Below are 23,138 nucleotides of genomic sequence, written 5' to 3'. Positions count from 1 at the left end.
ATTAAAATTGAAGTGTACTACCGAAGCTGTTCTATCCCAAAAACAACCTAGGCTAGAAAGGTTGCTAGCCCGTTGAGAATTGGACTTTAGAAATACAAAAAAGTCTTTTTCAGTTTTGATTCCTGAAGCCTATAAAACATATATGGCCATAGCGGCCATGCCCATCTTCATTGGATCAAGTTCTGGAAGTGTAGCCAAAAGTCCAAATTAGAATGGAAGAACATATTCTGACCAAAAACATAAAAAGAACTGCCCCAAAAACAAAAAAAATAACCAACTCACTTGTCCGCTTAAACAAATGTCGGGGTCCTTAACCTGTCAGGTTAAGGAATACGTGGGAAACCAAAACAAAGAAAGAAAGAATATACAAGAATATTAATTGACCAAAAATAAAAGAATATACAAGAATACTAGAGGATATTTATGATAAATCGTTTAAACAAGCCATCACTTGTTACCTATTTCTAATTTTCTATAGATGAATATTGGGTAATCTACACTCTTTAGGAAAAAATAGTGAACAATTAATTGATTTTTCCTAAAAACTTTATTCAAGCACTCAACGAATTATACTCTGAATCTCTGATTACACAAAACTGTGAAAACTTACTACTTTCAAAGCTTCATGTGCGAAGATCAAGCTCATTCAATGAAAGGTAATACACAACAATTTTTTGGTAGCGACTTGAGAAAATAAGGCTTTGCATAAAAGACAATAACACATTACAGAGGAAATGGATCCTTTCAATTTTTTTAACACTTGAGATAAAGTGTGATATCTCACTATTAATTTTATAAATGGAACTAAAAATAAATATGAGAGAGAGAACAATGAAAGGTGATATTAAACAATTGACACCATCTAGTTTTTTCTCCACTCGAGAAGATCCACTCCCCATTACACACACTATGGAGCAAGAATTTTGCTAGCATGGTAGAATCTCTGTTTCTCTCTCAGCTGGTCAAGTTCACCCAACAAATTTTCAATGAATATATATATGATTACAACATAGTAAGCATGAAAAGTGATCATTCATTCATGGGCGACACGAATGACTTGTTTGCCAACATTCTTGCCAAGGAAAAGTCCAACAAAAGCGGATGGAGCACTTTCCAAGCCTTCATTCATGTCTTCAATGTAAACAATCTTTCCTTCCTTGTAGTATCTGGAAACGTCTTCCAAGAAGCGCGGATACAAGTGCAAGTAATCGCTCTGCAAAAACCCCTGCATCTTGATGCGCTTTATAATAAGATTCATTAAGTTGTAAATCCCTTTGGGCTCAGAAAGGCTCTGCTGAGACACCATCCCACAAACTGCAATCCTACCATGAATCCTCATGTTGAGTAGTGCAGCATCAAGCATTTCCCCACCCACATTGTCAAAGTATATGTCAATTCCTTGCGGAAAATACCTGTCAATTCACCCACCACCAATGCAAGTTTTCAGAATCACCTCCACCATATATCACTCTGTTAACACAAATGACTCATGCATACCTTCGTAGAGCTGAATTCAGGTCCGATTCTTCCTTGTAGTTAAAAGCTTCGTCGAATCCAAGCTTGTTCTTTAGGAGGTCAACCTAATTACAGATTCAAAAAGCAACTCAACTAAACTATATATAGTATATCAAAAATACTATTTACCAAAATCAGCCACTAAAATCAGTCACCAATGTATTTGTGTATATATACATGTGTGGTATAATTTATTTTCAATGCGAATTTGTATTACAACATGTATTTTATACTGGTGGCTAATTTTAGGATACACATAGCATAATCGATAGCAGCACTTCCTTACCTTTTCCTTTGAGCCAGCACTTCCAACTACATAGCAGCCACGAAGCTTGGCAAGTTGGCCTACTAGCTGCCCTACAGCACCTGATGCAGCTGATACAAAAACATATTCCCCTTTCTGCGGCGTGCACACCTCGTAGAATCCTGCATAAGCAGTAAACCCTGGCATTCCTGCAAAATTTGATTTCATTGCCATAAATAAATCAGAATGAAGGAAAAACACAACTCCAGTATACTATAGCCAGATGATATACAAGGTGGTTTCAGAACTAAAAGGAAGCCAGTTCCTCAACAATTTTATTCCCTAACTACAGTTTTGAAACAGGAACCTCAACAATAGTCCTATAGAGAAGAGAAGAGAAAGCATCCAATTAAGATAAGAGAAAAGGACAAATAGGTCATGACCTTTTGTTCTACGGATATTTTTGTCCTGAACCATTGAAAAATACTTTTAAGTCCTGACTTTCATAAAACTTGGATGGATCAGTCCCTTTGTGCAAATGCCTCCGTCAAAGACTGATCTGTCTAAATGCCTCCGTCAGGGTTTAGGATCCGTCCAAATTTTGTGAAGGTTAGAACTTAAAAATATTTTTCAATGGTCAGTAACAAAAATGTTGTGGAACAAAAGGAGGTGAGGGACCTATTTGTCATTTTCTCTTAAGATAAAGACACTAGAAAGAAATAAATAATGTGAAGCAGATAAAGTGTGACAATACCAAGAAGACCGACATGGAAGGAGAGAGGAATGTGATCATCTGGTTGGACTTTTCTCAACTGATCAGTTTTTTGGATCAAACTATACTCCTCCCAGCCCGTAAATCCAGAAATGTAATCCCCAGGCTTGAAATTCGGATTATCAGAGTGTATAACTTTACATACACCGAATCCTTCAAGCGCCTTCATCATCAAAATACACATGCTATTCTTGTTAGTTGTTATATAATAGTAACAACAATAATCCTGTAAATAATTCCTATTATTTTTTGTTGCCTACACGTGTCGTATGCTCCTACTCATACTATACTCACTGAACCAGATAAGAAAAAGAAAAATCAAATCATATATATATATATAGTTTGCTCTTGCTGATTCACCTGGCCAGGAACAAAGGGGGGAATATAAGATTCACGGAAATCACGCATGCGACCGCGCATGTAAGGATCGCAAGAGAGATAAAGATTCTTGACGATGATGGATCCTGATCCTGATCCCTGAACCTTACTGAGGTCTATTTTGGAGACCTTGAATTCCATGTCGGTTTCGTGAGGAACTCCATCTATGTAGCCTTTGAATATAACCTGCTTGTTCTCCATTACTACAGCTTCTTCCGACATGATCCCTTCCCTTCAGTTTCTTCTTCGATCATTACAAACCTATATAAAAGCACGTGTGACTTCAATGTAGTGAAGCTAGTACCTACCGCTCTACCAAAAAGCAAGCCAGCACAGGGTAGGTAGTTGTTGGGCTCTTCACATTTTGGGCTTTTTTATTTTGGGCCATAGTGGGCCTCAAACTTAAACTATTTGGGCCACCCCGTTTGGGAGCAGGAGAGAGCTATGCAGCTAGCTAGGTGCTCGGTCGTTTTCTTCTTCGAGTTTGAGGGATTGCTACTGCGATTTGACGAAGAAGAAGAGGAGGAATCTGAATGGGGTACGTACAAGAGGCGCGAGAGAATCATGTCAAGAAGAAAGTGGAAGAAGGTCTAATGCATATTTTTTCCAAGCCCTAATTTTTTCATAATCAATTTGCAGTTGTACGCTTTTTTGTACTCATGAATTTCTTGTTGTTTTTGTGCAGCTTTGCGCAGCAAAATGAAGCAGAAGGCCCTGAAAGAGTGTGATCAATACACTTCCAAATATGCTCAATGCGCCTCGGGAAAAACCATCTCTGTCGTTTGGCAGTGTCGGAAGCAAGCTAAAGAATTGAATGATTGTCTTCATCAATTGTAACTCTCTCTCTCTCTCTCTCTCGATAAAGTGTTGTGTGGATGTTGTTGTTGTTTTGTTATATTTGCGTATCTAATTCTAATGTCAAGGAAAGCCATTTAGTTATATGATTCGGATTCTGGATATTTCTTAACTTGTTTTGCATCTTCCATCTAGTTATTCCGTTGTTCAGACAAGATATGCAAAGTTTAAGAATGTTTGTAACTCAGTTACGAACAGTGGAAGTGGACCTTTCACCTCCAAGGCTCATGAAGGAAAACTAACTACATAAGGTTATTAACATTAAGGTTAAAAATGTTATTTTTCAAGCTCACCTTTCCATTAATATTGAACACCTTTTATGGTTTAGAAGTATATGTAATCAAGTTCCCTACTGCCTGAATCGCACACTCCGTTTTGCATTAGTTGCCCAAAGTTGAGAGTTCTTAGCAACTTATTGGTTAGGTGTTTTTGGAACTGTTACTTTTATGGTTTAGAATGATGTGTTTCTTCGATATACATCACACGCAGTTGGTCGGGTGCCCGAATAGAGATATAAGCATTATTTTTTGTTTAGTTCTAAACACAAGCAATACTCATTCCTCCTGCATATTTGATTTGTCATTGGCTCTTTCCTGTGGCACTATCATCAACTTGTATTTAGATTCTAGTGTCGTAAATGTAGTGATGGACCCTTTTCTTTGTGTTCTATTTTTCACAGCACTAATGATACAGTTCTGGAGGAAATGAAGAAAGACTACATGCTACAACATGGTGGGGAGAGCACTGCTAGAGTCTAGCCTAGTTAAATGCTGATGCGAGTGCCAAAGATTGTCATATGCTCAATTAAGCTGGTGCATTCGAACCATCGTTGTATTTGTAAACTTTCCAGAAATTTGGATTCAGTTAGAACAAGAATGAAAGAACTTCCAAAATGTTTGATGATTCTTGCGCATGAAATATTCTAGTAGTCGAAGGAATTGAAGTCAGGACTTGAGAGGTTATTTGAGGGGAAATAGATATATTGAGTTTTAGTCTTGATTCCTTTGTTTAAAGCTTTCCAATGCATTTATTGCACTCCGTGGCTTGAATAATCCAGACAGAGCTGTTGTCTCATGACTCATCGTTTAGCCGAAACAAATTGGCTTTCTTGTTTTTTATGTTTTTACATTAAACACATGTTAAACTAGTTTCTCTGTATTGGAAGCCGATTGGGATTTTCTAGTACTTGGATAGTTGGATTGGAATGCTTTGTATTATAGAAACACGAGATTATTGCCATTTTGGAACAAAATGTCGTAGCTTGAGCAATGTGAACTGTAAGACCAAAATGAAAATGACAAAAACCCCAGAAACCAAAGCTACTTTTGTAAGTGAAATTCACTTCCACTAAATAAAATAAAAAACTATGCTTACAGATTTTAAGAGATCCAACATTTAGTGACAATAGAATCTTATATTTTACAAAATCTTAGGGAAAAAAAGACAACCAAATCAAAACAAAATATAGGTTCATTTTCAAGTTAAAATTGGAGCGGAAGGAGTCAAAACAATCCGAACGATAGCTGTTGTCACCTCAGGAAAATAACAACCAAATTCGAAAGAGAAGCTTCAGGTGAGAAAGAAATCTAAGTTGGCTTCCGCATGTTCCGTCCAGCACGAATTACTTCATCCACCAATAGCAACTGCGATGCTATTACAGGCCTGCAAAAGACATTTACTTGATCAAATTTAATTGTAAACAAACTGGTGCAAACATAAAGAACATTTTAGATGGTTGCCCATTCTGAAAATATAAAATAGGATATAATAGATGCATTATATCTTAATCCAAAGAATGAGCAATAGCAAAGTTCAAACATACCCTGAGTTTATGATTTGGCGCTTCACAGAGTAGTTGTCAAAAATACCCTCCATTTGAGGATCAATAGGTTCTCCGGTGTTCTGGCTCAATCCCACAACATTCCCTCTGTCATGCTCTCCCTGAAACAGCAGTCAACATGTACAACAATAATACAAATCTCGCTCCTACAGAATAAATATTAAAAAAATAACATTCAGGTGAAGACAAGCGTGAAAAAGCAGCGGAAGGCATACCGTGAGGGCAATAATCACATCTTGAGTATCAAGTCCGGAGTTCTCTGCGAGCGTCTTCGGCACAACAAGAAGTGCATCAGCAAAAGCCTCGACACCAAGTTGGGCTCGCTGTTTTGAGTTGATAAGCATCACCATCAGAATATGCAAGTGATAATTGAAGAACAGTACATAATTGGAAGACATGAGATTTTGTATTACCCCTTGGACTGTTTTCTTAACTTCATTAATCAGATATTGCCTAGCAGCAACTTCAAATGCACCAGCACCCTGAAGATGACAAGTAAATACATGTCAAGCCTATCATAAAAATCATAACCACGAACTGGCAAATCATAGTTGTGTTGTAGGAGGTATGAATTCTATGAAATACTACTATAAAAAGGTAGAAGCATAATTCCTTTTATCAACATGAATTTAGCTATAAATCTTTCATTCCGTTCATTAACTACTCCAAACAATTGGATTCAATCACAAATATTTAAAAGCAACAATAAAACTCTCAGAACTATTCAATCAATGACTGGCAAATAAAAAACACTTTTGCCCAAGATATCGTAAAATCATATTCATTTCCCCTTAGATCCAACTCAAGCATACATGAGGGGGTTATAATATTATAATATACAAGAGCAGGAATCAAAATAACAGATTTAAGCGGGGAATGAATCTTACCAAAACAACAGATTCATCTTCAATGGTGTTCTTGACTGCCCTCAAACCATCACGAACAGCATCTTTAATTTGAGCTATTGTATGGTCATTAGGACCTGTACAAGTACAACATTATTCCATATTATCTCATCTTAAATCCACCAGCAGAACCAAATCAACAAAATGCTAGAAAGATGAACAAAAAAGATGCAAAACAAACTCGTTTAAAATCAAGGAGCCATAGATAGTGTACCTTTAATCAAGATTGTGCAGGAAGAAGGATTCTTCACATTTTCCACAAATGTATATTTCTCTTCACCAAGAACGTGTTCGTATACCAACCCTGCCCAACCCAAACATTCTGGAGTCAAATCATCTACAGAGTTTACAGCTTCTCCTCCACAGGCCAAAACCAATCTTTCCATGTTTCTCCTCTTTGCTCTCCGAAGGGCAATTATCTAGAGTAAAAGATTAATCAATCAGCAGACAGAATACACAAGGTTTTTAAAAAAACAGTAAAGAATTAAAAGAAGAGGGAAAAGAGCTATGTTCACAATATTGGTAAAATTTAAAATAAATGGAGAAAAAATTTGGAGATAATAATTTTTTACTTACTCCTTCCCTTGCAAGCATATCAAGTGATGGGGGATCAATTCCTTTTTGATTGATCACAACAAAATTGCTATCATTACCGGAACAAACCTGCATACAGAAGTATGGGGTCAATTTGAGAAGAGCAGAATCATGGAATTAAAGTTAATGCCATTACAGCAGAGACAAAAATTTGTGGCTACAAAGTAAACTATAGGTACCAACATATATGAGAAAGTCCCTTCTACATATCTACCTTATTTTTCAGTTCAATGATTTTTTTAACTCTCTCATCAACAGAACGCCTTTCAGCTGCAACCATTGCTTCCCTCTGTTCCGCATTTGAGTAGAAAAAGCCTGCATTTATCTCACTGTAGAGGAAAAACTCATTATATGAAGGTGGGCATAAGCATGTAAGTTTGGCGAAACACAATTTGATAAATCATAATCACTAATATCAATTTCACTTGATTACCTTTTTTCATACTCCAAAGACACGTTGCAAGTCAATATGTAGCAATTCTCTGCACGTCGCTTCATATCAGGATGCCTAGAACCATGATCAAGGACAAGACCCTCAACCTATAAAAATAAAAACCATTTAATCAACTGATTGATTGCAAGAAATATTGATCTGATGAACTGCAAAGGTAAAATTAGCACCTAAAGGGCAATGTTACAAATGAAGCATAACAAATATAATCAATGATAGTTAGCATGCATGCATACCAAGCGTGTGTCAACATCAAATTTGTGCCGCATGTGCATGATCTCCACCATAAAAAGATCAATTGCTTCCTCAGGCTTCCTAATGCACAGAACCTATCATTGTAAAACCAAAATTCACTAAACACTCAATTGTAGGAGGCCCAGTGAGACTCAAAATCTGCTTATTCAAATGACCAAGCAAAATAAATAAACTAAAATGCATCATATTTAATTTATAAACAAGGATTGAAAATGTTAACAACTCAAAGTGCACTCACCGCATTCACAATTATATCAGTCAATTTATCTGCAAGTGACTCGTAAAGCTGCAAACATTACAGAAATTAATTAAAAAAAATATATATATATATATATAACTGTTATGTTGAGAATGAAAAGTATTTTATTGTTTATTTGCTCTGTAATATGACCAAATGTCATCTTAAAACAAAGATAAGACAAATTATGGTTTACCTTTGTCCTTACTGTTGTTCTTGCTACCATCTTGAGAATCTCTTTGTCAGGCTCATCACCCATCACAACAGGAGTCTTAAACTTCTCAAGGAACTGCAGGGTTGCTTTTTTAGCAATCTCAAAACCATCAACCAACACGCGTGGATGCATACCTAGAAGATGCAAATAGTCATCTTAATCATGCTGTAAGGAGTGATGGGGGAAATGAAATAATTAGGTACTTCCACACACATTTTAAAGGACATCTCTTTGCCACTAAACCTTTTATAGTATATGATTACATTTATTTATTGGATACCGTATATGATTACATTTAATATCACCTTGCCCGTAGTGAACTATCTTTTTCTTATTGAAAGAGAAGGCCTTGAATAATTGTTAAACCACATTGTTCAGGTGCAGTACAAGCTAAAGTACTTCAAAAACTGTAGTGGATTTGATTTCCTCAAATGTTTGAAGTGCACTTCAAAAGATAAGTGAAAAAGTGAATGATCTCAGCCGTTGACAAGAAAACTAATAGTTTGAAATTATGCAAGATATAAATGTCAGCACCACAAATCGTTTCAAATAATCTAAACAATGATTTTTCATTTTCAATTAAACTATTGAGATCTAATATCTTTCCCTTTAAAATTCACCACAATAGTTAGAAGAGCTAAATCCACTGTGCTTCATTACAAACACACAATAAGTTACCAGGTGTGCAACCAAAACTTCATTGCCATTTGGGAGTAAAATTACAAGCATCAGAGTATCAGAAAACTGATTAACCTTCATCAATGTAACGCTCGGATTGCTTCATAAGTTCACCAATGAAGATGACAGTGGAAGTGGTGCCATCTCCACTAATATCATCCTGAGCAACTGCCGTCCTAGCAATCATTATAGCAGTTGGGTTCTGGATTTGCTGCACCCACAACAGCAAATCAAACATCATCAGTGTTCTGGCAAATAAAAATATAAGGAAAGATAAATGGAATCTATAAAAGTTGCACCGAAAAGCTTTCTATTGTGAGCTAATCTGAACTTAAATAAGCTAAGGTACTCAAACGTGTATAGACAGATCAGAACACTAAAACAGTTAACGAAACAAAAGAAATGAAAAGAAAAAAGAAGGTAACCATCTCTTTGAGGAGAGTGTTGCCATCTTTGGTGAGTTTAATATCTCCGGCGCCACCAACGAGCCTGAAAACGAACGAATGACGGAACAGAATGAAAATGAGAGAAGAAAAAGGAACAGAAGAAATAGAGAAGAAGAAGTGTATACATTTTAATGGTTCCTTTGGGGCCGAGGTTGGTCTTGAGGACATCTTGCAAACCCTTAGCGGCATTGATGTTCATGTGAAGTGCCGCAGATTTGTTCAGCACTTCGGCGTTAGGGTTCAGCACTCGCAGCGACATCGTTTTCGCTTCTTTGTTTTCCCTTTTCGACTGTGATTTGATGTATAGGGCGAGTGAGTGAGTGCAGTGATTTGAAGTAGAAGCAATATACAAATGGAGGAGGTGGAAGAGGGTTTTTTAGGGGTTTCAAGTTTCAACTCTCTGGAACTCACCACTCATCACTTCACAGTTCACACACTCGTTTGTGAGCTCTGTTTTCTTTTTTTTTTTTTTTGGTCAAGACACTCGTTTGTGAGCTCTGTTTTTTTTTTTGGTCAAGACAGTCTCGTTTGTGAGATCTATTTTTTTTTTGGGTCAAGACCCTCTCATTTGTGAGCTCTATGTTTTTTTGGTGGGTCTGATGAGTTTTTGGTTTCATTTTATCATTTTTATCAGCTCCCTCTCATCTTTCAAGTTTTGGGCCAAGAAAGAGATTGCTGCGATAAAGAATCTAATTCCCGGGCCTGCCCATAAATTGAGCACATATCTTAAAGGAACGACGCCTAAAAGGCTAAAAGAAAACAATAGTAATAGCAAGGAAAAATGCAACAAAGTTAGTATTTTTTACCAATTTCAATTGCCATTTTTTAACTTTAAAGTTTAAACACGAAAGGTGACAGAAAAATAAGAAAATATTTTAGTCCAAATTTTGAAAAATAAATGCATAGTAGTCATAGAAATAACAAAGCAGATACTGAATGCGAGATCTTTTTTATTTCTATTTTTTGCATACAGCAGTTTCTTAAAGTGTATCTAAAAACAATGGATGTTTATAGTGTTGCATCAATTTTTTTAAGTCGCATCATTTTTTAATTTAATAACAAAAACAACACAGAGAAACATTGAAAGTATCAAGATGATATTTCATAGCTAATGTTGTGATTTGTGAGCTATGCAAGATGCCTCCATATATAAAATTATCATTATCAAACTTCTTAACAATGAGAATTAATAATACACATTTAGTTGGAGTCGTACTCTAAAGAATTAAGGCCATAATCAAGAAAAAACTCAAATGAAATAAATTTTTATTCTTAATACTATGTTCTGGTTGTGAGTTGTCCAGTAGTAAAGAGAAAAATGAGGTGCAAACATGTGAACTAAGTGTATTGAATATCACTTATTAATTTATTTACAATACATTGTGTCATATATATAATTAGGTTGATTGAGTGTTCGTCTTATTTATTTGTTTAAATAAGTGTTGAAATTTTAAATATCGTTTTGTATATATAATAACTTACGAATTATGACTAACAATTACTCTAAAAAATTAGAGAATAAAATTTTCTATTATTAAAAAAATTGACTCGTATTAATTTAAAAAATAAGATAAAAATAAAACATATCGACAACTTTAAATTTCTCATAATTCAATATTGAATTATAGAAAATAATTTTATTTAGTCTTGATGATAACAAACATATCATATTTGATTGGATTTAAAAAATCCAAGTATTTGTTTGACGAGTGCATTTTGTGCATGGGTGGTTAACGATAAAAATTGCAACCCATCAATGGTGTTATTTGTACAGATTTAATGGACCCTTGTATCGCCTTAAATACAACAAACAAGCATTCATGGAACTGATGCAGTTCTTTGAGTAAAAGCAAAAGAATAATCGGTGTCTCTTTTCATCAAATTGATGGACGAAAAAAGATGAAATTTGAAGTTAAAATTAAAATCAACGGTACTGATTTAAATAGTACAACCAAAGATAAATGACTTTTAACAAAAGAAAAAGTAGCAAATAGGACAACAAGCAAAGCACTCCTTCTGTTTATATCTTGATTTAAAACACAAAGTCAGATCTATTAAGTATAAAGGTTCACCAAGAATCTCCTCTTATTTGATTTTCTAAGAGGTCGGACAACATAAGAAAGTTCAATTCTACTTATCTAATTAAGTAATTGCCTCTCCAAATTTCTTCTATTATCTTCATCTTCACTCAAAGATAGATTTCAACAAACTCTCAAGATAAAGGAAATGGTGATGCACCAACAATAAAAGTGGAACTATTCCAAAACGATAGTTATCGACTCTATTATAAATACATTGACACGCTCAGGTATATTCACATTCTAATCTACTAAAAATTTACTAACTTAAGTATCTGAATCTCTTACAGATACTACTCCCACCTCATCACGAGGAACTCGGATAACGACACTTCGACACCAGCACAAGTTGGATGCTGCCTTAGAAGGAACCTGGACCTTATGCATGTTCAGGCCAAAATTACCGTTTCAAGTAATCATCGAAACACCTCCCAAGTACAATTTTCTATTGCAGCTGAAATATTCCTCTACAACTTTGTGTCTCCACTACCACTGCGATTTTGTTCTAATTATAGGAGAAGAAGACAAGGACTACGCCGTCTTGTTACCAATGACAACTTCAAGTTTTGAAAGCATTACTTCTATACAAAAAAGAGTAATTGGCTGAAAATGAAAAGCAAGGAGTGAGAACTATCATATATGAGTTTTTCATAATTTTTAAACTATAAGAAAGTTATCAAGTGTATCCGAGAATATCGGTGTTCTAGTTATTTTAACCGTTGATTTTAATTAATATACATTATATATATATTTTATAATTTAGATCAACGGTTAAAACAATTGGAACACTGATATTCCCGGTACACCTTATAACCTTTCTAAACTATATCTATCTTTTCTTTCATGTTGTTATATTGAATATTTAGCTTTTTTAATTTATCTTTTTTTTGTTTCAATGAAAAAATACGTATTAGTGAGGTATTAGTAAAAGCCAGTAAGAAAAAAGACAAAAGAAGTTGAATTTGGAGAAAAAAACTATAGATTATGTCAAACTCTTTTAGTGTAATTTTTGTTTTTGTGCCATGAGTTTAAAATATATATATTTTTTTGTTAGGTCAGATAATAATTTAGTGTTGAGAATCTAGACTAGAGAGTTTAGTCAAAATAAATTTGGTTAAAACTTTGTGAGTTTTTTGGTAGAATTAGGTGAATTATAGGGGAATTTGTATTTATAATTTCTAAAAATATAATGAAAATTTTATTATTATTATAGTAAAAACTAGATATAAGTCACATTATATTAAGTGATTGAACTAGAATACATAATGATATAATTTTTTTTTTCGTTTTTATTGCATTCGTTATGAGACAAAAATAAATTGTATTTTACATAATTGATAAATCAAATGCTATAGTCTCATTATTTTAAAAGAGATTTGATGACACAGTTTAAAAATTACAAAAAAAAAGTTGAGTTAATACTCAATTTGGTCCTAAACTTGTATGTAAGTCTCAATTTAGTCCTTAAAGTTTTAATTACCTCTATTTAGTCCCCCAAATTTTATAAATGTGTCTCACATTAGTCTCTGAGATGATTTTTAGTTCAAAAATGTTAATGGAGTGTTGAAATGGATAATCAAATGCCATATTGAAACTTATAAAATGATGTAGTTTTGGTATTCAAATAACTAAAAAATGATGTCGCATCACTTGTTTTGTTAGGTAAAGTTTCAATAAACACCACTTATGATGTTGTTTTTGAGTGTCAATACCAAAAAACGACATCATTTTACAGAGTTTAGCATGGCGTTTACCTATCTATGACAGCATTTTATTAACGTCTATATATTGAAAATTATTTCAAGGATTAACATGAGTCATGTTCGCAAAGTTTATGGACTAAATAAAGACAATTAAAACTTTAAGGACTAAATTAAAGTTTGTACACAAATTTAAAGACTAAATTGAGTATTATCTCAAAAAAGTTAGATTCAACTTTCTTCTGTAAACTATTGAAAATTTTTTCGATTTTAATATTTAATATTTTAGCATCATATAATGTAAATATTAAACTATGTTAAATAGAAATATTTCTCTTATATTATCACTGATTAAGCTCTATCATGTGGTTTATTGCCTTCATTTTCCTGATGGATACAATTTTATTGGGTTAACTAAAATAAAGATTTCGCATAAAATTAAGAAATATTATTTCTTTGCTAACTACTACTTATGTGTAAAATAAATATTAGCTCCAACCCGGAGGTGTAATTTGCAATTTAATAATGTATTTCTAGACCCTCTTTCTCCTTCACCGCGAAACATAAAAAACATTCTCAGCTGAGAGGCTTGGCTGCATTTTCTGCAACATAGCTCAATGCGACGAACATAAACTTGGATTAACCGCAAACTTAAAAGCAGCATTTGCTCCTTTCAATGGCGAAGAACAATCACACCGCCAGAGACAAAGGAAACAACAACAACGCGCCGCTCTCGCGGTTCGGCGTGCTCGTGGCGCAGCTGGAATCCATAGTCGCTTCCGCAGTTCACAAATCTCCGGAGCCACTCCTCTGCTTCGATCTCCTCTCCGATCTCATATCCGCCATTGACGAAGACTCCAAGGTACTTCCTCTCTTCTTCTTTTGCTTATTTTTCCGATTCTGTTATGAAATTTCGTTTCTCAGATCAGCTACCTTTTGTACCTCACTTCATCTTGATTCATTTAGTTAACGCGTGTGATGTAATTCGGAGCTGGTTATTAAGTTTGTTACTGCCAGTTATGGCTAGTTAGGGAGTGGATTGTGCTAATCTGCACTTGTGAACATCGTTAGCTGTGTGCATTCGGATCATTTTGTATATATAAGCTGAAACTAAGTTGTTGCAGATCGAATTTCCTTTTTTAGTTTAATGAGTTTGTTATGAAATATGAATTCATGAATGCTTTTGTCTGTAGTAGACAGTGTTTGATATTGAGAACGAGCTGCATTTTGTTGCGTTAGTTATTGCTTTGTTCGTATGATGTGGTCGCCCTGTGATTAGCTGGACTATAGTTTCAATTTCGACATATGCATATTAGCAAGCTCTCAAGGAGCAAGAAATGAGAGAAAGCAGAAGAGCGTTTTGGAGAATTCAGAGAGAGGAAAATAGCACTGAATCTTGGTGCTTGTGCTATCATTCATCTTTATGTCTCTGATTCTTGTATGACAGCTGAAACTGTTGCAACTAAATCTAATTAGCTGATCTGAGTCATTGTACTACACCTACGAAATTAGGAGAACTATAGCCGTGTGTGTGTGTTTTATAACATGAGGTAGTAACTTAATGCTAAGCTTGTTGCTTTTGAGAATTGGCTTTTAATTAAGGTTTGATGCTATTCATTTGATATTATTTGTTGTTGTTGATTTGTGTTTTCATTAAAAATCTTAATGTGTTTTCTGATGTTAAAATTTATCATATCTTCTAGGAAAATATTTTGTTGTGGCAAAGACGGTGTGAGGATGCATTGTATTCCCTGCTCACTTTTGGTGCTCGACGGCCTGTGCGTCACTTGGCATCAGTTGCAATGGCAAAGATCATATCCAAGGGAGATGGAATATCAGTTTATGCTAGAGCAAGCAGCCTTCAGGGATTTCTTTCTGATGGGAAGAGGAGTGAACCTCAGAAAATTGCTGGTTGGTTAAAATAGAACATTTCTAACAATGTTTAATGGCTAATTAATTGCTGCAATATTTATTGTTTGAGCACGCTGACTGATACAGAAGATTCTTGGAAATATTATTGTTGGTTAAAATATTCTTCCTCTCCCTGAGTCCAGTGAACAAATTGTCTAGTTTCATATATTTATGTATGTTTAGCACATGCTGATGGTAAGCTATATGGACTAAATCCTATTAAAAACAAATCTAAAGGTAAGAAAATTATGACTGAATAAAATCTCCTAACATGATTAGGTATTACATCTACCTTTCATGTTGCACATGTTTTGTAAATAATGTTTTCAATGTTGTTTGCATTTATTTATTCAGATGTGTCAGTCTTTGTTGTGTTTTATCTTTACTATTTTATTTCAACCAATTTTTAGGTGCTGCACAATGCTTAGGAGAATTGTATAAGTATTTTGGCAGAAGAATTACTGCAGGTTTACTTGAAACAACGACCATAGCAACAAAGCTTTTGAAATTTAGTGAGGTATTTTCTTTCTGTGAGTATTTTTAGATATTCTAAATTAGTAAGGACTTTAATTGAAGGGCCTAATGAAAAGGCATAAAAAAATTTATATTGGTCTGTGTCATCGTTTAATGCATGCACGATACATGTTTTTCTTGCACACAAACTATACGTATATAGTTAAGGAGTTCTTTTTTTTTTTATTTGGATTTTTTTTATCATTGTATTATTTAGATGTCTCCAAATGAAGTATTGAATGAAATTATATAATTGTTAATTGGATAAAAATGGTCACAACATTTTGACATTGGGTTACAAACAGTATTTACACCACTTCATTTGGGGATTTTATTGTATTTTTATTTAGATTTTAGAAAAACAAATATAAACAAAATAATTTAAAATGATTTAGATTTTAACAGTTTGACTATGGACATGGTTTCACTCAATTCATGTAACGGATTCTATCTAGTGGGACAAGGCTTAACTGTTGATTTTTTTTATTTAAAGGATTTAGCTAAGGGCGCTTGTTAAGGAGATAAGAATAGTAACTTTTGAAGTTTTTAATGCATTTAAGACATTGTCAATGTATTGGAAATATCAAAACTTGAATTTTCTATGAAGAATTTCTTTTAATTGATTCCTTAACAAGTGCCCTCAAGGCCCTTATTTAAAATAGGAAAAAGATTGTTCTTTGTACCAAAGAGGAATATTATTAGAAGAGAAGGAATAGTTCAAAAGAGGAATGAAATGCAAACTAAAGATTTGGTTCTGCCAGTTTGAACTAGGGTCATCTGGATATATAAAAGAAATGGAAAGCATTACTTAGTATTTCAAAAATGGAAGAAGAAAAAAAATCAAGTGGAAAATCTCTTTTTAACATCCTCCATACAACACAGAGAGATATGATCAAAGTGGGCAATCATATCTTAGAAAGTGCAATAGAGAATGCCTAAGAGTCACATATGCTATGTGGCAGGTGCTTTAGCAAACAATCAAGACAAGGGCAGAAAAATTAGGGCCTGAATGCTTTTAGTATTTCCAGCATATCACAATTTATGATTAAACTTCTTTTTGCTCCAATAGCTTAGTTGTTTCATTGAAAAAGTGAAATTAGAGGAAATCAAAGCCAATTTGGTTAAGATTAATTGTATTCACCAACGAAAGGAAAGTCTAACTGACTTATTCATTACTCTCCCACTTTCCTAGATTTATCATTGCTCAATATTCTATTTGTTTTTGGTAGGATACATGAATTAGTAATGTGCCTTTGTTTCATTGTATTATCGATTGATTTTGTCTTTCTGCATACTTTATCACATAATGGAGGCAGTTATCTCGCTGATAATTTGTTATGCCATGCCCTCTAGTCTCTTTTAATAAAATTTTGATGTCACTCAAACTTCAGGAGTTTGTAAGGCGTCAGGCATTGCATATGCTTCAGAATGCTTTGGAAGGCTGTGGTGGAAGTGCTGCTTCAACAGCATATTCTGAGGCATTCCGTATCATAATGAGATCTGCCACTGGGGACAAGTCCTTTGCCGTTAGAATAGCTGCTGCAAGGTGTTTGAAGGCGTTTGCTACCATTGGAGGTCCAGGTTTGGGGGTGGCAGAACTTGACAATTCAGCTTCCTATTGTGTCAAGGCAGGTATTTTTATTTCAATTTCATCTCTTTCACATGCAAAATTATATTATTGGTTACATGTCTCTGTCACTGCTGCTTTTGATAGGCTCTTGAAGATCCTGTTTCATCTGTTCGAGATGCCTTTGCTGAGACTTTGGGCTCCTTGCTTGCTCTTGGAATGAATCCTGAGGCACAGGTTTTTCATATTTTGGCTTTCTCTGTTTTTTCGTTAATTCTTGCATCCTTTATAATTGTTTCTATATCTTACCAGGTTCAACCTAGGGGAAAAGGTCCTTTACCTCAAGCCAAAAAACTTGAAGGTGGATTGCAGAAGCATTTGACTTTGGCTTTCACAAAAGGTTTGTGTTTTTCTATATCACCTATTTTCATTTTCCAATATGATGACATACTACCATTACAATAAACTTGTGAATAACATGTGCTTTCTCAACCTGGCTTGCTTAAAGTCCCAAATTTGTACTCTCCCAACTACTCATGCAGCAAGTTCTGTCCTCCTTTAAAGAGTTTCTAACATTATAAAATGTCATTCATATTCGTAAACACCTATCATAATCTCAATCTCATGTAACCTAAAGAGTATGAATACTATCATCTTCTCTATCTATAAATTAACCAATTAAAATGCACAAAGCTAAAAGCAAAAATGACAAGTCAAGACTGACAAAATTGGCTTAGAGGCTTTTCAATATTTGTTTTACACTGGTAGAAAACTTTCATTTTGTCTCAAATTTATTTTCGTGTGTTTTTTATGATTCCATTATATATATATTTTAAATTTCTTTGCATTTGCTGTTTAAATTTGTAACTTACTTTTCCTACTTCTATTGCAGCAAGTGGAGTGCGGTCTAGGGATGTTCGGGTTGGCCTAACTCTATCTTGGGTATTCTTTTTACAGGTGAAGCTTGAGACTGATTTTTTAAGCTTTCAGTTAGCTAATAGGCATTCTTGTGAATAGTTGGAGATTGGATGGCATTTTTGTTTCATTATTAGAATTCAGTCCTAAAAGCTAGCAAACAGTGAGAGTTGCCTAGCACTTATAAAGGTTATCATGGTCATATTCCCAAGTGATGTGGGAGTTCTAATAATTATATTAGGAGTAATTTTTTTTTTTAGGAATATTCAGTTTTACTCTTCTGTATTGTATTTGGGCATTGATTGATTCTTCACTTGCTATCTTGTTTTTATCTTTTAGTTTTGTTTGTTACTCAGTTATTTTAGTTTTCGAAACACAGACTATGTATGATTCATCCTTTTGTGGACTGTAAGCTTTATGGGAGTCTTATTAATTTGCTAGTGGTTGGTGCTTCTTGAAATCCATAACCAAAAATGGAAATCTTGATCCCTTAACATTGATCTCCCCCCCCCCCCCCTTTTTTAAATTAATGTTCATATATTTTGGGATGGGATTGTCTCTAGCAGTGAAGAAGTCTTTAGAGATCTTTGATTTATTTATTCTTTTATATGTTTGCTGGTAGATTCCTTTGTTGGTTTCATAGCTTTTAAGGTAATTATTAAACACAACGGAAATAAAATATATGTGCTTGTGGGGTTGTTCAAGTAGTGATTCTATTATCAATTTCTTTCTCGCAGGCCATGCGCATAAAATATCAGCATCCAGATAGCGAGCTTCAAAATTTTGCATTGCAGGTTATGGAAATGCTCCGTGCTGATGCTTCTGCAGATGCCCATGCATTGGTATTTTCACAATCAATCATAGTTTGAATTATTTCTTTCAGTTAGTTTCCTCCATGGATTTTGTAATATCCTTCTCCCCATGTTAGTAATATTTCTTCTTCTATCTGGTTGGAACATACTGCACGTACCTTCAACGACAGATTGACAAGCAAGTTTATAGGATAGGATGAGATGCCTAGAATCTATTTGGTGTAAAGCTCATGATCTTTATAAAGGACTTTCCCTTTCAGACATGTTGAGAGATTGAAAAGCTATGCTTTATAAATAAATCTTTTTTTTGCTTTGCTTTTCTATAGGGGAACTCTTATCAACAATCTTCTATGGTCCTTCTCCCTTGTCAAAAAAGAAAAAAAAATTATTCGAAAGAAAATAGAAGATAATTTAGCCTCATCCTTTTTTGATAAAGTTTCTTATTTTTTTGAGTGAAAGAATTGAATAAATGGTTTCAGTGTCATAGATAAACTTGAAATAAACGAATGGAGTGAGACAAGGATTGTGTTTTGGATGAATTCACTTGAGAGAATCATCTCTCAGTGTCAATATATATATACATAGGTACAGAAATAAAATCCCTTAATACTAGGAGATATGATAGAATCAGATCCCTTAATACTAGGAGATAGAATCAGATCCCTTAATACTAGGAGATCCAATCAGAATCAGATATCTAAAGATGGAAACTATATCAAAACAGATCTAATCTAATATTCAACACTCCCCCTCAAGCTGGAGCATATAAATCATATGCTCCAAGCTTGTTACATATGTATTGTATCCGAGGACCCCGGAGAGCTTTGGTGAAAATATCTGCAAGTTGATCGTTGGAGTTGACAAAGGCTGTTACTATTTCCCCACTTTGCAACTTCTCCCTTATGAAATGGCAATCAATCTCTATGTGCTTGGTCCGTTCATGAAACACAGGGTTGGAAGCAATATGTAAGGCAGCTTGATTATCGCACACCAGTTCCATCTTACTCGGCTCACAAAACTTAAGTTCCTTAACTAATTGCTTCAACCATATAAGTTCACATGTGGCAAGTGCCATAGCTCTATATTCAGCTTCCGCACTAGATCTTGCTACAACATTTTGCTTCTTACTCTTCCAAGATATCAAGTTTCCACCAATAAAAACACAATAACCAGATGTAGAACGTCTATCAGATGGAGATCCTGCCCAATCTGCATCAGTATACCCAACAATCTGGTTATGTCCTTTATCTTCATACAACAAACCTTTTCCTGGAGCACCTTTGATATATCTAAGGACTCTAACAGCGGCGTCCCAATGACTATCGCATGGGGAGTCAAGAAACTGACTTAGGATACTTGTGGCAAATGAAATATCTGGCCGAGTGACTGTCAGATAATTCAATCGGCCAATTAATCTGCGATATCTACCAGGATCTGCAAGAGGTTCTCCTTGATTTGGACTAAGTTTTGTGTTGGGATCCATTGGTGTATCTACAGGTCTAGAATCCAACATTCCAGTTTCTTCAAGAATATCCAGAGCATATTTTCTTTGTGAGATACAGATCCCAGCATTAGATTGTGCCACTTCAATTCCTAGGAAATATTTTAACTTCCCCATATCCTTAGTCTGAAAGTGATCAAACAAGTGCTGTTTTAACTGAGTGATTCCCTCATGATCATCTCCAGTAATGACAATATCATCCACATAAACAACCAGATATATGGAGGTCATGGAGGAAGAATGACGGAAGAAAACTGAATGATCTGCTTCACTCTGAATCATGCCAAATTTAGAAATAACAGCACTAAAGCGACCAAACCAAGCTCGAGGGGATTGTTTCAAGCCATATAAAGATCGGCGTAAATGACATACTAAGCCGGAAGACTCCCCCTGAGCAACAAACCCGGGAGGTTGCTCCATGTATACTTCCTCCTCGAGATCACCATGTAAGAAAGCATTTTTAATATCAAGTTGATGAAGAGGCCAATGGCGAATGGCAGCCATAGAAAGAAAAAGACGAACAGAGGCCATCTTCGCAACAGGAGAGAAGGTATCACCATAGTCCAAACCAAAGATTTGAGTGTAGCCCTTAGCCACAAGGCGGGCCTTTAATCGATCAATGGTTCCATCTGAGCCGACCTTAATAGTATAGATCCAACGACAACCCACAGTAGATTTGCCCGGTGGCAATGGAACAAGATCCCAAGTACCAGTAGAATGTAAGGCAGACATCTCCTCAATCATAGCCTGGCGCCACCCTGGATGTGAAAGAGCTTCTGCTGTTGTTTTGGGTACAGAAACAGAAGACAAGGAGGAGGTAAAAGCATAGTGCGAAGATGATAAACGATGGTAACTAAGAAAATTATAAATAGGATTAGGATTACGGGTGGAACGAGTACCTTGTCTGAGAGCAATAGGAGGACTACTGCTAACTCCGGAAGAAGGATCCAAGGACGGTTCAACCACGGGTTCAGGAGATGAGTTATCTTGGACTGCAGGCCGTGGGCGGCGATGATAAACTTGGAGAGGCTTTGTGGGAATAGGAGGCCCATCTAAGTAAGGAACAGGAAGCACCTCCGTAATGGAAGGTGAAGTGATGTCGGGTGCAGAGAAAAACGGGGTATTCTCAAGAAAAGTGACATCGGCAGACACGAAGAAACGATTAAGAGCTGGAGAATAGCAACGATAACCCTTTTGAAATCGAGTGTACCCTAAGAAAACACATTTGATAGAGCGAGCAGTTAACTTGTCTTTGCCTGGGGTAAGATCATGGATGAAACAAGTACAACCAAAGACTCGTAGTGGAAGAGAAAAAATGTGCTCATGAGGAAATAAAATGGAATGAGGAACTTGATTTTGCAAAACAGAAGAAGGCATACGATTAATTAAATAACATGCAGTCAGAACAGCCTCACCCCAAAATTTAAGGGGAACATGAGTATGGAGAAGAAGAGTGCGAGCAGTTTCAATCAAGTGACGATGTTTACGCTCAGCCACACCATTCTGTTGAGGGGTATGAGGACAAGATGACTGATGTAGAATGCCTTGGGAGGACAAGTAAGACGAAAAGGGTGCTGAAAAATACTCACGAGCATTATCACTTCGTAAAATTTTAATTGAAGTTTTGAATTGGTTTTGAATTTCAGAACAGAAAGACTTGAAATGTACAAATAATTCAGATCTGTCCTTCATTAAATATAGCCAAGTGCAACGAGAAAAGTCATCAATGAAGGTGACAAAATAACGAAAACCAGAATGAGAAGTAACCCGACTAGGTCCCCATACATCAGAATGAATAATAGAAAAAGGAGATGCAGCCCGTGTATTGACACGACTTGAAAAAGAACTACGAACATGTTTACCTAAATGACAAGTTTGACACTCTAAGGTAGTAAGACGAGATAAACTCGGGACCATAGCTTGTAACTTTGAGAGGCTGGGATGTCCCAGGCGACAATGGACCACGTCCGGAGACTCAACAGTAGCAACAGAAGACACACTAGTAGTGGGTAAGGCAAGCCGATACAGTCCTTGAGACTCACATCCTGTACCAATCGTCTGTCCCGTCCCTCGATCCTGCACAATGACGGAGTCAGCAAAAAAGGTAACAGAACAATTGAGAGAACGAGTAAGTTGGCTAATAGAAATCAAATTGAAAGGACAATTGGGCATGTAAAGAACAGATTTCAAAGGTAATGTAGGAAGAGGAGTTGCTTGACCTATTCCCTTAGCACCAATTTTAGAACCATCAGCCAAAGTGATAGAAGGAAGAAATGCAGGGTGTTCAAGTTTAGAGAGGACAGAAGAAGTACCAGAAATGTGATCAGAAGCACCTGAGTCAAGGACCCATGGTCCAAGAGAAGAGGAATGAGAGATACAAGCAACAGAATTACCAGAGTGGGCCACCGAAGCAATGGGAGTAGATGCCTGCTTTGAAGCTTGGTACTTGAGAAACTCATCATAATCATTGCCAGAGACAAATATCCCTTGTGGTTGTGCGGCGGAAGACATGATGCAGACACTCAGAAACGGCCGGAAAACACCTGCAGAAGGGAAACGAGGGCCGGAAAAAGCCTGGGCAGCGGAGAAATTTTGGAGACAGGCCGAACTTGGCTTTCCGGTTCTGATTCTGGGGTTGCTTCGGAGTGGGTCTGATGTTTGACAAGGTTTTGGCCGAAAAAACAGTTTCTGACGAAGAGACACAGCTGATAGTGTCAGCTGGTGGGAAAAGGGAACACGGCTGAGAGATTGCAGCC

The 23,138-nt window shown here is 35.6% G+C and overlaps 4 protein-coding genes across 7 annotated transcripts in view; 2 read left to right on the top strand and 2 right to left on the bottom strand.

Annotated features, from left to right (window-relative positions):
* Positions 1–685: 685 nt before the first annotated feature.
* Positions 686–3,156, bottom strand: LOC112744985 (2-alkenal reductase (NADP(+)-dependent)-like). The gene is made up of 5 exons (XM_025794785.3): positions 2,892–3,156; positions 2,514–2,694; positions 1,802–1,968; positions 1,498–1,580; positions 686–1,412 (listed from the first exon to the last, which is right to left on the bottom strand). Exons 1-5 carry the CDS (start codon positions 3,129–3,131, stop codon positions 1,034–1,036), a joined length of 1,050 nt encoding a protein of 349 aa, XP_025650570.1. The 5' UTR covers positions 3,132–3,156; the 3' UTR covers positions 686–1,033.
* Positions 3,157–3,236: 80 nt separating this feature from the next.
* LOC112744986 (uncharacterized) lies at positions 3,237–5,016 on the top strand. The gene is made up of 3 exons (XM_072234255.1): positions 3,237–3,497; positions 3,595–3,742; positions 4,444–5,016. Exons 1-3 carry the CDS (start codon positions 3,443–3,445, stop codon positions 4,520–4,522), a joined length of 282 nt encoding a protein of 93 aa, XP_072090356.1. The 5' UTR covers positions 3,237–3,442; the 3' UTR covers positions 4,523–5,016.
* A 71-nt stretch (positions 5,017–5,087) lies between these two features.
* On the bottom strand, positions 5,088–9,867 carry LOC112744983 (T-complex protein 1 subunit zeta 1). The gene is made up of 15 exons (XM_072234254.1): positions 9,511–9,867; positions 9,365–9,428; positions 9,015–9,150; positions 8,244–8,395; positions 8,048–8,095; positions 7,791–7,883; positions 7,537–7,643; positions 7,318–7,432; positions 7,086–7,172; positions 6,724–6,928; positions 6,492–6,586; positions 6,018–6,086; positions 5,820–5,927; positions 5,587–5,705; positions 5,088–5,426 (listed from the first exon to the last, which is right to left on the bottom strand). Exons 1-15 carry the CDS (start codon positions 9,642–9,644, stop codon positions 5,351–5,353), a joined length of 1,608 nt encoding a protein of 535 aa, XP_072090355.1. The 5' UTR covers positions 9,645–9,867; the 3' UTR covers positions 5,088–5,350.
* Positions 9,868–13,660: 3,793 nt separating this feature from the next.
* LOC112744982 (protein SWEETIE-like) overlaps positions 13,661–23,138 on the top strand; it is a 28,341-nt gene continuing 18,863 nt past the window's right edge. For 2 of the 4 annotated variants that reach the window (XM_072234253.1, XM_072234252.1), the window contains exons 1-8: positions 13,665–14,025; positions 14,867–15,074; positions 15,485–15,591; positions 16,979–17,219; positions 17,302–17,391; positions 17,467–17,554; positions 18,047–18,111; positions 18,807–18,911. In XM_072234253.1, the coding sequence (XP_072090354.1) occupies positions 17,374–17,391; positions 17,467–17,554; positions 18,047–18,111; positions 18,807–18,911 (276 nt within the window). In that variant the 5' untranslated portion in view covers positions 13,665–14,025; positions 14,867–15,074; positions 15,485–15,591; positions 16,979–17,219; positions 17,302–17,373. Of the gene's footprint in view, positions 14,026–14,866; positions 15,075–15,484; positions 15,592–16,978; positions 17,220–17,301; positions 17,392–17,466; positions 17,555–18,046; positions 18,112–18,806; positions 18,912–23,138 lie in introns of all 4 variants that reach the window. The other 2 variants (XM_072234251.1, XM_072234250.1) reach the window with 2 other exon arrangements.

This window comes from Arachis hypogaea, chromosome 4, assembly GCF_003086295.3.
Source record: "Arachis hypogaea cultivar Tifrunner chromosome 4, arahy.Tifrunner.gnm2.J5K5, whole genome shotgun sequence".
In the NCBI taxonomy this organism is placed as follows: domain Eukaryota; kingdom Viridiplantae; phylum Streptophyta; class Magnoliopsida; order Fabales; family Fabaceae; genus Arachis; species Arachis hypogaea.
The sequence above is the reverse complement of the archived record's forward strand: the minus strand, read 5'-3'. Positions and strand labels throughout refer to the sequence as shown.